Source organism: Macrobrachium nipponense, chromosome 8 (genome assembly GCF_015104395.2).
Source record: "Macrobrachium nipponense isolate FS-2020 chromosome 8, ASM1510439v2, whole genome shotgun sequence".
Lineage (NCBI taxonomy): Eukaryota > Metazoa > Arthropoda > Malacostraca > Decapoda > Palaemonidae > Macrobrachium > Macrobrachium nipponense.
The window spans coordinates 63443280-63457734 of NC_087203.1; the positions used below are offsets into that span (position 1 = coordinate 63443280).

The 14455-nt window shown below is 36.2% G+C and overlaps 1 protein-coding gene across 1 annotated transcript in view; it reads left to right on the plus strand.

Moving 5' to 3' along the window:
* Nucleotides 1-982: 982 nt before the first annotated feature.
* LOC135223113 (uncharacterized) overlaps nucleotides 983-14455 on the plus strand; it is a 28536-nt gene continuing 15063 nt past the window's right edge. The window contains exon 1 of the mRNA XM_064261617.1: nucleotides 983-1679. Coding sequence (XP_064117687.1) covers nucleotides 983-1679 — 697 coding nt within the window. The remainder of the gene's footprint in view (nucleotides 1680-14455) is intronic.

Genomic DNA, 14455 nt, shown 5'->3' on the forward strand with positions numbered 1-14455 from the left:
TGCCACCATCAGGAAGTTCCCCACCCCTACCACCATCAAGGGTCTACAAGAATTTCTTGGAATAGTTAATTATTATCTTTGCTTTTTGCCCAGCATCGCCTCGACCTTGGGCCTACTCTAAGAAAACCTCAAGGGCAAACCCAAGGGCCTCACATGAAGCTGCCTTCACCTCCTGCAAAAATGCCATTGCCAAGGCCACCACCCTCTTGTTCCCTGCACCATGTCATTCTCTACTGCTTTCCATGGACACCAGCGACATAGCCATAGGAGCTGTCTTGGAGAAGATCATCCATGGTCATCCTTAACCCCTAGCTCTTTTTAGCGGGAAACTCAGCATGACAGAGGCAAGCTACTCCACATTTGGCCGTAAGCTCCTGGCAGCATACTTCGCCATCAAACACTTCCAACAGTTTTTGGAGTCCACGCTATTCACCCTTCAAACTGACCACCTGCCACTAATGCATTCAATAAACTGCTAGTCCGATGCCTGGTCACCCCGTCAGTGCTGCCACTTGCCAGCCATTGCTGAAATCAACTGCACTCTTTGCTACATCCCTGGGAAACACAACCCCGTCACTGATGCCCTTTCCAGAATCTCCATTGATGCAATACACCTCAGCCTCGATTACAAGGAGCTGGTGGACAAACAACAGCAGGAACCCAAGACCTCTTTAACGTCTCTGCAAAGGCATGATGTCCCCCTCAACAACAATAGCACCAGCCGCACACGCCCATGGATCCCATAATCACTTAGACTTCATTTCTTTGACATCAGCCAAGATCTGGCACACCCTTTAGGGCGATCTATAGCTACCCTCCTTAAGAAGCACTTCATCTGGCATGGCATATCAAAAGACGCAAAGGCGTGGGCCTTTTCACCCGTGCCCATATCAACATTGTAGGACCCTTCCCACACTCCAAAGAGCATCATTACCTACTCACAATGGTCGACCGTTCGACTTGATGGTCCGAAGCTGTCCCTATGACGGATGCATCAGCAGCAGCATTTGCCAGTGCTTTCCTCTCATCATGGGTTTCCAGATTTGGCATACCCAATGACACCACCTCTGCCACAAAAACTACTTTCACACTGCAGCTCTGGAAGTCCTTCAACCATCTCCTCATCACCCAGTTGCATCACACAACTGCCTATCATCCTGAATCCAATGACATGATCGAGAGGTTCAATTGCACCTTGTCTCGCTACAGCTCCTCAACCTGGTACTTGCAGCATTCATGGGTCCTCCACAGCCTTTGGACTACGCCTAAAGAGGGCCTCAACCTGTCAGCAACTGAGATGGTGTATGGCAATCTGCTCGTGATGACTGGTGAATTCTTCCCCGATAATAAAACCTCACCTGATATCATCAGACGCTGGACCATTGTCAGAAAATTCACCCCTTGTTGCCCATCCTACAAGCCAAACGAGAAAGCCTTAATCCCAAAGGACCTACACAAGGCAGCACAAATATTCATCAGAAACGATGCTGTTCGTCCGCCTTTAACCCAGCCTTACATGGGCCTCTACCAGGTCATCAATCACAAGCAGAAAGCCCTCCTCATCAACATCCGCGGAACGATAGATTGGGTTGCAATCGACTGCATGCAACCAACATATTTGTCCAACCACATTACTCCTCCACTCCAGTTTTCAAGAATGGGACGCACTCTAAAGGCATGTATTTCTTATGCTGCAAGTGACAGGACATTGCCAGCTTCCGACAATACGTCACCAAATTCTGTGATTCTCACGACAATGCCCAAATATATTATATATATATATATACATTATATATATATATAGATATATATATAGATATATATATATATATATGATAGATATATATATATATATATACGATATAGATATATATATATATATATATATGATATGTATATATATATATATATATATATAATATATATATATATATATACATATGATATATATATATATGATATATATATATATATATATATATATATATATATATCATATAGTCGATATGATACATATATATATATGTATATATATATATATATATATATATATATATATATATATATATAGACATATATATAATATATAGATATATATATATATATATATATATATATATATATATGTATATATATAATATATATATATATATATATATATATATATATATATATATATAGATATACAATATATATATATATATATATAGATATATATATATATATATATATATATATATATATATAATATACCTATATATAATAGATATATATATATATATATGATATATATATATATATATATATATAAATATGATATATATATATATATATATGATATGATATATATATATATATATATATATATATATATAGATACATATATATATACACATATATATATATACATATATATATAGATTATGATATATATAAGACTATATTATACTATATATATATACTATATACACATAAACTTCCATATTTGTTCCAATTGCAAGTTTTATCCTAGGAAAAAGTATAAGTAGATGCCATCGACAGAATTAAATTATCACATCTTTCTAATAATGATCATGAAAAGTCTTTTATTTAGCGTCGATACTTTCCTATAAAACTCCTCACTATTAGCGTAAATATCATCTGCAGTACGTTTTCTTATACAGATGATTTCTCATTTAGGCTCAAAAACAAACAGGAACAACCATGATCTGCAGGAGCTTTATGCAGTGACACGGCCAATGCGAGTTTAAAAATATGAACGTTAACATGAAATGGATAAGAAATACTCTGTGTCTTCAAGTAAATGATTGCAAATTGTGTTTGGTTTTGTTCTGTAAATCTATCGCAAGCTTTGTGGGGAGAGAGGCGACTTTTTTATTTCCCTGTTGGAGGCTTATCTCAATTGTTACCAACTGGTGAGGTAATCGGTCATATTTTCATAAAATTTCAGGAGACAACTATAACGTCCCCAGATCAGTTTCGCTGCACATCATGGTAGAAGTCGATTGCCTAATCAACACGTACTTTATATCCTTTTATATTAAACTATTGTCTGTAATTAAAGTCATTCATGAAATTTTAAGTTGGCATGAACAAAATAAATTTATCATCGAGTCAATTCGTTATGTTAGTTTGTTTCCACCTTATTTTCTTTATTATTCACTTCGAGCAATAGCTGCAAAAGCAAAAAGGCAAACACGTAAGCACTTTTCTATATCGTAGCATAGAATGTCGCAACCACCATAATAAAAAAAATGTTTCTCTTCCACTTCATTACAAATATGAGCGACTTTCATGAATTCACTCCTATCGAAGATGCGTTCGGCCTTATACACAGTGGAGCGAATATTTGGAAATAAAATGCTATGAAATACATTTCCACATGTTACTATATTCGTGATAATGATCCGTGAAAAGAAAAATTTATAACTCATTCGAGCTGAAAGATGAAAAACAGTTGTACTAAAATTTCATGCACCTCTTGCTGTTCCCGTATTATATATAAGCAATATTTTTTATGAAGTAATATTATTCTGAATCGTTTCTTAAGCTTTTGTCCCTGTGAATATTCCAAGCACTTACCCAAAAAGGGGTCGGGATATGCACTCACAGAAGACAGCTTGTGAACAGGAGTATAAAAAATTTATACTACACATTTCATTGCTAAGTCAAAATGTTACAGAAAAGAAAGCTGCGAAAACGAGCTCAAATAACAGCTTACTTATGAACTTCACCAGAATTTCATTTCTTGACCCTAAACAAAACCGATAAAAGGCGAAATGTTTACTTTTCATATCATTGTACCGTCCATTCTCTTACTGAAAGAGAATCAGATAGTTATCGATTAATAATTAGATGATCAGCATATGTATTAGTGCACAAGTTTATTTGTATAGAAAGTTATGAGGTTATTCCAAGTCGTGTGTACAAGGGCCTCTAAACTAGCTCACTGATGGAAGAGGATACAGGGCAATGGAGTTCGGGAATCTTACTTTGCCCAGTTTACTTAATAAAAAAAATATTTCCACGCGAGCAAAATGAAGTTGATAAAACTGAAACATGAATTTACTTGAGATTCACTTTTAATGGGAAATGTGACAATGACATATAAAGCAAACATAGTCCTAGATCTACTCAAAGGATAGACAACTGAATTTACTTGAAGTAAGAGGGTTCTGCGATAATATATCTGAAGAACAACAGAGGTATTTTCTTCTTTTAATTAAGAGAACTAAACAGAGGTATCTACATTGATCTGAAGACTATTCTTATATAACTACACCAGAAATAAAAAGAACTGTATTAAGCTGTTACTTTCGAAAATGTAACAACTGTTACTTAAATGAAACTAATTTTTTTAACATTATACCTGATATTAACCGTCAGAATCTCTCCATAATCTGTTTTTTTTTTCGCTCTAAAATCTTCAATCTTTTAGGTGATGGTCGATCAGCGGAAGTGAGCCTTGTAAAGGCACTTCGTTCCCGTCTCATCAAACTACATTTGCAAAATGCAACCACGGAGGAGTGTCGTAAAATAAGGCCTGATACGAAAGGAGATTAGGATAGTGAACTTCAACAAAAAGTATTGAAGAGATTTCATCTTAAAGAACACTGAGCATGAAATCCGATGAAGCGAGTTGGTTTATAACGAACATATCTACGACAGAAGACATGAATATTTTCGTCAAGTACAGGATTATTAGATAAACAGACAGGCCTCATACAAACTACCTATGAACATACAACTGCCAATATGCAAAGACCTTTCAGCTTTTCATTTCCCCAATATATTTACAAACGTTCCACTGCAACTTTAAATCCAAATTTAAGAAAGAAATGTTAAAAAACCCAAAAATGAATCGAAAAATAGAGAATAAATTACATATTACATTGACAAATACCTTTATACTCGGTCGACGAAATTGTTCAGAACACTTTCAACACAGCAGCATGAATGCCATGCTATTCTAACTCGAAGAGAAACATATTACATAGTTCGCTTTCAAAAAAGTCAGCCCCTTGATAACAGCAATGGTTAACCTCATTCTACTCTCGCGCAATTTATGCTTCTACGCAGGCACTTCCGTGACGCAGTTGGAATTGTTAACTGGAATTTACGACCTCCCCAATCAAGTAAATCGGTGCTCGGATCTCATGAAGGCGATACTCTCCTGTCTGTGTCAAAGGGAGAGATGCAGTTCGCTTTTTCCAGATCATTTCATTTCGCACAAACAGTGGTGGATTTTAAATTTCTTCGGAAAGGACGCCTACTGATATATACGTACATTCAAGTGTACAGTACAGGTTCGGTGGCGAAAGAGTTTGCATATGTACATGCATATTTATATAGCTTGGCTCAATTACAGGGAATATATTGCACTGTATTATACTATATATAACAAATAAAAATGGAAGTGTTGTGTGTCTGTGTGTCAAATACACTTTTACATGCATTGAGCAATTTCAACCAAACTTGGTACACATATAACTTAGCATCGGGGAAAGAATACTATAAAGGTAAGACATTACTGGCATCAAAGGGGAGGGGAGGGGTTTGGGGAAAGGGGTTGGAAAGGGATGAAAATAAAAATAACTGAAAACGACAGATATTAGTGTTTAATCCATAGTTTTTGAGGTTGCTCTTCAAGTCTAAGTTCTGCCCCAATGGTGTTTGGGGGGGGGGGGGGTGTGAAAGGGTTTTGGGAAGGGATGATGTAAAAATAACAAAAAAACAACAGATACTAGTGTCAAACCCGCAGTATTTGAGGTCGCTGAGATGAATAGCGACATTCATGATGCCCTTGAAGTCCAAGTTCTGCCCCAACAGGACGAGGCCATTGAGATGACCAATGATGCTTCAGATGCCTTTTAATTCCTTGTTCAGCCCTGATAGGAATGGGGGTGGAGTGAAAAGGGGTGTCGAGTGAGAAGGGGTGTGTAGGGAGTGAAAAAAAAAAGACAGCTATTAGATTCTAATCCATAGTTTTTGACGTTGCTGAGATAAATAATGACACTCTCGATGGCCTGAATTCAAACCCAAGTTCAGGACCCTTTAGGAAAAGGGGGTGGAAGGGGATGACATGTAAAAATAGCTATAAACGACAAATGCTAGTGTCTAATTTATAGTTTTCAAGGTCGCTGAGATGAAAAGTGACATTCTCAAGGCCAATGAAGTCCCGATAGGAAGGAGGATGGGAGTGAGAATGGGCTAAAAAATAAAATGCCTAAAATGATGTATATTCATGTCTAATCCATAGTTTGCTTGGATGAACAGAGACACTCCCGTCAACAGTTTGCCTATGCTGGACCTGGTAAGCCACTGACTTTTATCAGATTTATATCTAAAGATGTCATGGAGCTCTGAACAACATAATTTAGGAAACAAGGAAATCCTGACCTACTGAAACTTTAAAAAAATATATGCAACAATGACAAATGAACTTCTTGTTTTTCTTACTTCACTTTTTTCTGAACTTGAAACGTCTAGAATAAAAAAAATATATGAAAAACGAATACTGAATAATTTTTCATTAAGCTAAAAGTTTCAGGATTAGAAGCCTTTCGAGACTGTTTCGAATTTTCATGGTTCCTAATAACTTTTTTCAGATCTTTCCCCCTCTCTTCTCTTCCGTCTTCCTCTTCATTTGCAAACAATTCTGTGACAGCAATTTCTTATTTTGCCTATCATAGTTTTCCTAAAGTTTATCATTTTCATTCTTCCATACTATCCCTTTTGTATCACTGACTTTAGCAACAAATGATAGTTTTAGGCGACTGAATACTATCACCAAAAAAAATCATTGTTTTTCATCTTAAACTTTCAATTACGACATCTCGGGCTGAGCATTATGATCAAAGAGTCCCCATTCTCCTTGAAGTTTTGGAAGTACCTGACCTTCCATCTACTTTGAATTCCGAATTGGCTGAGGAAGAGGAATCGAGGAACAATAATAGGGGACAGGAAACAATCACAGGAAATTGAGAAGCCATTGATAAGATGAGCAAGATGAAACGACACATTAGGGAGCAGCCATATTTCGCGTCATCACTAACAGCAAATTGGAAATTAGTAGTTCTTTTCGCAATACTTCCAAGAGAGATTTCTACTCTACATTTGCTTCTCATGGCAAATAATAGAGTATTTTTCTTCCTTGTTCTACATTCCAAGCTAATATCACTCTTATTCTATCACACTTTGATAAGCACTATTAATCAAAGATATTTTATTTCAATAGGTCTTTCTCTATGCTGTACCTCCCCTACATTCACAAGTGATTTATGCTAGATAATTATTCCAATATGGTACCAACTTTAATGACCAGATGGCACAGTTCCTACTGGAACAATAGCGAGCAGTGGATTTCAGGAGTACTAGAATTTAGCATTTACTTTGAATATTTCTACTTGAGTTCTGTTTCCCCTTTATTTTGAGAGATAACTAAAACATACAAAGGTGAGAGTATAATAATTCCTCTACATCGACCATAATATTGTCACCCAACATAAGTACACCTTCGGTGTTTAGAATGTGAACAATGCAGTGATAATGATTTCATTAATGTAGCACATTGTTATTTAAAGACCATGTATTACCCTGTTGACGAAACAACCCATCTTTAAAATCACCATCGTCATCCCTGTTCATCGAAGTCTTCACGTAAATAGTTGCTCTTATTCTCCTATTCTCATGTCATATCTTGAATTAAAATAAGGCTTGACGAAACTTATGTTCTACCAAAACTTAACATGACAAAAGGGGAAAAAATCAAGAGAAGGGCTAAGACTGTCCTTAACTTCTAACAAATAGGTAAACGAAAAATCAATCTCTCTGACTAGCAAATACATTCTGACACTAATTATTTAAAGTACTCCCAAAAAATAATGTCAAAGTCTGTCATGACCGAAGTCATAGATACACGTCAAAAAATCCCCTTATCATATGACCTAAAACAATTCCACCTGAGGAAAAAAGGTCACTTTTTAGAAAAAATATAGAATTAACACATAAAGACATAAATACATAAATGGGAGAACTCGTCACCCAACACATCCCAAACACAGATAGTTCAAAAGGAAAAATATTCAATAATAAAATGTCAAATAAAACCAACAGAGTATACAATTCCCTCGGTGTCTAATATGGCACTTAAAAATGAAAAAAATCACTTGCTCACCTTTACTGACAAAGGCTAGCGCCTTCCCCAGGCAGAATGCTTCACCAATTCAAGTTACTGCCAGATTAATCCATCTTTACTAGGGATTCCATTATACGACTCCCTAATGAACCTCTTTAGAGGCACACTCATGAATATACTCATTGTTCTAGAAAATTGTTTCTCACTCCCCTTGACGTAGAAGTCCTATGACATGATCCAGGTCAACATGGCTAACACTCGCGGCTAGTGAGCTACCCAGATTTCAATGATCCAAATGCCTCTTTGTTCTTGATGAAAGCTACCGTTCACATAACAAGGAGAGCTACCGTTCGCAAAACAACCGGTATGCGCCGACAAGTGTTCATCTCTCCCCGAGTTTTCTTAAACACACCAACACTGTCGGACATTCTATCAGGTATCATATGACATACACTGCAATGCCCCATATATTATCTATCAATTGTTCTATAGGAGCTGTCAACAAAGCTCGGCCACCACTCGTCGTCCTCTTGGCCAGACCAGAGTCTGGGCAGATCAAGAGAATTCCGCATGAATTAATTCAGCCAAACCACGTGTCACTGCCAATTAAATCTCTGGTACAGGCTTCAGTTTCACGCAACTCTTGCATCCATGTTTAATGCACATATCCACACACACATCGTGACAATTGTTATGGCCAGCAATATCATAATCGTGAGAAGAGTGTGGCGTTCGGGGAAGAAAACCTCCTCCTCCCCATCCTCTGCGAGTGCAGGAATCGTCATCACCGCCCGTATTTCTAGGACTTTGATTACACCGTGATTTCTGAGTAAGTGCTTCATAAATTACTTTGTCATTGAATTGCAGACTTGTCTGCATAACACCAGGAACCATTCTGAGGCAACTCTGCATGAGCCATAAAACAGCATCTGGCGCAGGAGATTGCCGTAACCGTTTTTGTTGCGATCACATGATATTCATGAGGGAACTCGGTAAAGTCGCAATGTAAAGGAGTCTCGTCATGAGCAAGTTCTAATTCGCACCCCGATATGTCCACGTTCCTTAGAATAAAAATCCATATTATCTCACACGTATCTGTCATCAGTTAATACACACCTTGCCTCAAAGTCTTTCTCCGAGCATTGAAACTCCTGTCCAGAATATATATATATATATATATATATATATATATATATATAATATATATATATATATATATATATTATATATATATATATATATATATATATATATATATATACATATATATCATTATATATATATATTATATATATATATATATATATATATATATATATATATATATATATATATATATATATATCTCTAAAAAAATCACCATAACGTGACTGGAAAATCTTCAAGTAATCAAAGTCCACAATTATGTAAATTGTGTATTTTTAATACACATTTTACATAATTGTGGACTTGATTACTTGAATATATATATATATCCCATTCCGCGTAGCCACTGAACCCTTAAAGGTACTAGGCAAAAGCCTAATGATATAGCTACCAAAAGGCCTCTTATCGCTAACAGGCACTTAAACATTTAACCCTCTATCAGACAAATACACCTTCAGAACACCATAATACCTATACAACTGATCCCAACTAGATATGTTTGAACCCCATTCATGCGCTTCGTTCTTCAGAGTAGCTTCTAAAACACCCAAAGGCAACACATCCCAAGAAATACGCCAATGTGAGGCTGCTATTACCGCTTGAACCTGATTTCTAATCCCCTCTAATAAACACTTGGTTACTTTCTCAATATATTATCAAGGGTACTTTGTACCGTGATAAGAACGAGAGTCACGTCTTGGTCACCCCATAATATCGTCACAGCCTAACAAACAACGGTCTCCAAATCCAATAACCACCGACAGAAACCTGTCCAACTAATGCCGTTAACACCAACAATCACCATTACTAAAAGAAAAACCAAACATATTATATAACCACCAAACAAAAACCCCTGCCAAAAAGACCGAATTCACTAAAACGACTATAACACCTCCAAAGAAAAGAACACCAAAACCACACCTGCGAGATGTAATCTTATAAAGCCACAAAACCATAAGTCACCACCAAAACCGTATGTAAGACCACAGCGCTCACAATAAAAGAAATCAACCATCGCATCAAAATCATAAGAAACTCGCCATAATTTTTACTCCATAAATCTGTTTCTGCTGTGACACCAAATATTGCCAAGAAATAAGACTGATAAATGATATAGATAAAAAAAAATTACAAATAGTAACTGGATAGAGGGTAATTGTTCAAGAATGAACAAATATCTTTTTCGAGCATTAGGGATGACTTTAAGGCCAGAGCTTCGAAAAATATAACTAATATATTCAGTTTTTCACTGAACAAATGTTTGGTTAATTAAAGCGACAAATCAGAAAATATTGGTTCAAATAAGAAAGAAAAGCTTTATGCCTTAATAAAAAACCAGGTGTCCGAAAAATGTTATCATCGTATGGTAATCATGCTCAATAATCAGCAACGAGTATAAACTCGCATTATTAATAAAGCTAAATTTTATCGTTGCACAGAACATTCTTGGAAAAAAAATTAAAGCTTATCATGGATAATCTCCCCTTTTTTTGTCTGTACATGTAGTATAAGGTTGTCTAGGGATCATTCCCTAGTTTTATTCATTTTTATTCTATTCCGTATTTTATCTCTTCTAATCTAGGTCCCTGTCAAGACTCTTTGACTGGTCTCACGCTGTCCTGCGCAAAACCAAATTAAAGTTGCTCAAGATGAATCACAGATACAACATTAAGATTAAAAAATACTGCGCAAAAGCAAGTTCAAGTTTCTCAAGGTCAGTCACAGACACAACATTAAGATTTAAAAATACTGCGCAAAATCAAATTGAAGTTGTTCAAGATTAGTCACGGATGCAATATTAAGATTAACAAATACAACAATAATAGTGATGAAAAGTCCATCTTTCTCTCCGTGACGGTCATTGTCTCTGTCTGCGTGCACTGATTCAAAACTGAACATTTGAAGTACAGAGTCTCCGTAATAAGAAGTCAGTCCGGTAGCAAGAATTTTCAAAAAAATTTAATCGGGAGTTCAGATATGCATATATTAAGTTTAACATATAGTTATTCGCCGGGAATTAATTTAAACCAATGAAAGTGAATGGAAACTAATTCAAGTCACTTTTCATCGAACATGAGATTTATAAAATAAACTTAAATAATAACGATATTCAAATGCTTTGTATATCTTAGTGCTGCTATCATCATCTTCTTCTTTCCCACCTTTATCCCTACATTAAGGGGTCGGTTGCCCGATGAGCGTTCTCCACTCCTTTCTTACAACATCAGGCATGGTTTATTATTTTGGCAAAGGGGTTTTTACAACCGCATGCCCTTGCTGTTATCAACCGCAATTAATGGCGGTGGGCCTCGTCTTTGACTAAAAAGTCCACCTGCAAGGCAGCAGTTTCCACAGTTATTGGCGGTGGGCCTAGCCTTTTACTAAGAAGTAAGACTACAAAGCAGTAGTTTCCACAGTTATTGGCGATGGGCCTAGCCTTTTACTAAAAATTAAGACTACAAAGCAGTAGTTTCCACAGTTACTGGCGGTGGGACTAGCAATTTACTAAAAATCAAAATTGCAATGAAGCAACTGTCGTTTTAGTCGCCTTTTACGACACGCAGGACCTACGGTGGTAGTATTCTTACACCCCTACCGCAGGGCCATAGTGCTGATATCATCATCGAGGAGATTAAAGATAAGTGTTAGTTCGAGAATAATATACTACTGGAATTTGCTTACATGAACGCAAGATTTGTAAAAGCATTGTTTTTAAGACTTAATAGAATATTCAACGACTCCCCACTCCTCCAATCCTTTCGGTAGCTTACAAAAAAACAGCAGAGAGAGAAAGATGAGAAACTGAAGTTGACAAAAATGCTGCATTATGGAAGTTTAAATCGACTGCGGCCAAGAAACGTTGTAATCTGAAAGTTTTGGTTTCTAGCGGATTTCCAACTCTTTCAAGATTATCAGGCTTTACTAGCGTGGACAAAACTCAAGTAATCTCATTCGTATGTATTAAAGGACGTTATACAGCTACATGGTATACCACTGTCGAAGATGTCCTACGAAATAAAAATGCCTTAATACAATCTTACTATAATGGGCGTTATGTCTGTCCGTCGGCTGGTCCGATGGGCATAAAACTTGGCAGGGTTATAGTGGGGACCCCAAGATGATTTATAATATGGTTTCATCGTACCCCATCCCCTAATTTGACAAAATCATTATTCAACCCAGAAATACCGTTCGAAATGTTCAATCTGTGCTGAGCAAATATGCTAACATGTATTCAACTTGACGGAATATGGAATATTATTGAAAACGAAATGTACATGTCATAAGCAGATAGTAATGCATTTCGTATCGGACAAAGAAACATCACTGTGAGGAAGAAAAAGACCGTAAAGGAGCATTCGATTTGGTTTCCGGACCCAGCAATTGAAGTAGGAGACCGAGAGACTTTAAACTCCTGAAAAATCACCCGTGGGAAGAAGGACTTTAAACAGAACATCTTGGAGTGTTTCTGAAGGAGCTTGCGTATTGGCGAGATCACCCAATTCACTTAAGCAATCTTCTTTTCCTTCTCTCGATTTCAAACAAGGAGAGTTTCCAAACAGTTTTAGAGTTGCTCAATTTCGAAAATCTTTCCTACGCCTTGGAAATTGCTTTAGAATGGTAAACAATCTGATTACATATTCACAGACATTAGATAAAACGCTTTCGAAGTAACTTCATGATTCTCTAGACTCTAATATTTCTGCAATAAGAATTATATTTTAAATCCAACTGAAATAATCTAATGAAATATTTGTTTGCATTATTGGAGGAAGTGTGTAAATCATTGAGTCTAACAGGCATCTCCACGAGGTGGTCAAACGTTAAAGCTTGCATTCAATATAACAAAATGTTTAAGTTTACGTGCATTCACACTCAGTTTTTTTTTTCTTTTTAAATAATTCATTAATGTTTTTACTTTGTTATTGAAAAAATACAGAACTCATATTCTCACAACACAAGCAATGATCTTGGTTAAATCTTTAAATTTTCCTCTTATCTAGATATTCACACTCCCAGACACTAATATAGAAGGTTAGAATTTGAAAATAAAACTAAATACTTTTCTCTCTTTCTTTGGTAATATCAGTACCACGTTTAGTGACAGTGACCAACATTGATTTCGAAATACCTTCATATGAATTATAAATCACCGTAACTGACTGTAATAGGGGCAGAAATAAGAGGCTGCAAAACACATCTAAATGAAAAATCATAATTATATACCGTACATTTATATATGCAAATGAGAACATGTCTGTTTGTTTGTGTATTTCTTTGTATGAACGCTATACAAATCCACATTTCTTGACTGATTTCGATTAGATGTTAGATATGTCAATATCAAACCGGGAATGGCCATTGCGTAAACAGAATTAAAATCGGACCGAAAGAAAGGGGTGGGAAGGGGGTGACATGCAAAAATAACCGAAAACAACAGATATTAGTGTCTAATCCATAGTTTTCCAGGTTGCTGAGATGAATAGTGCCACTACCGAAGTCCTTCAAGTCCGTTTTCAGCCCCAATAGGAATGCAAAAATAATAATAAAAAATACAGATAACAGCATCTAACCCATGGTTTTTGAGGTCAGTTAGATGTATAGTAACAGTCTTAATGCTCTTCAAATCCAAGTTCAACCCTGATAGAAAGTAGGGAGTGAGAAGGGGTGGGAAGGTGGTGACATTTAAAAATAACTGAAAACCACAGATAGTACAGTCTAATCCATAGTTTTCAAGGTCGCTGGGATGAATACAGACACTCCCGATGCCCTTCAAGTCCAAGTTCAATCGCAATAGAATTGGGGTCCGAGAAGTGATGAAATGTAAAATGTCAAAAATGCTGGGCAATGTAACTGAAGCAACTATTTTAACAAGAATGAGAGAGAGAGAGAGAGAGCTGGCATGGACTTAAATAGATTTCTCAGTTCTCACATCAGTCATGATGAAGGATGAGCTGGAAACACTTGGATTTATAAAACGTAATATATTCCTCTTAAATATTTACAAGTTGAAGTATATCTTGAGATAGGAGATGTGTGAAGAGGCTTGAGTTACGGAGAGACAGTCAAAGAGAAAGTGATACAAAGTTCATAATGTTTGTTCACAGGAAGGAAATAGTATTGGACAAACGAATGTACATCCTTGTCATATAGGTCAAATGATGACATCTT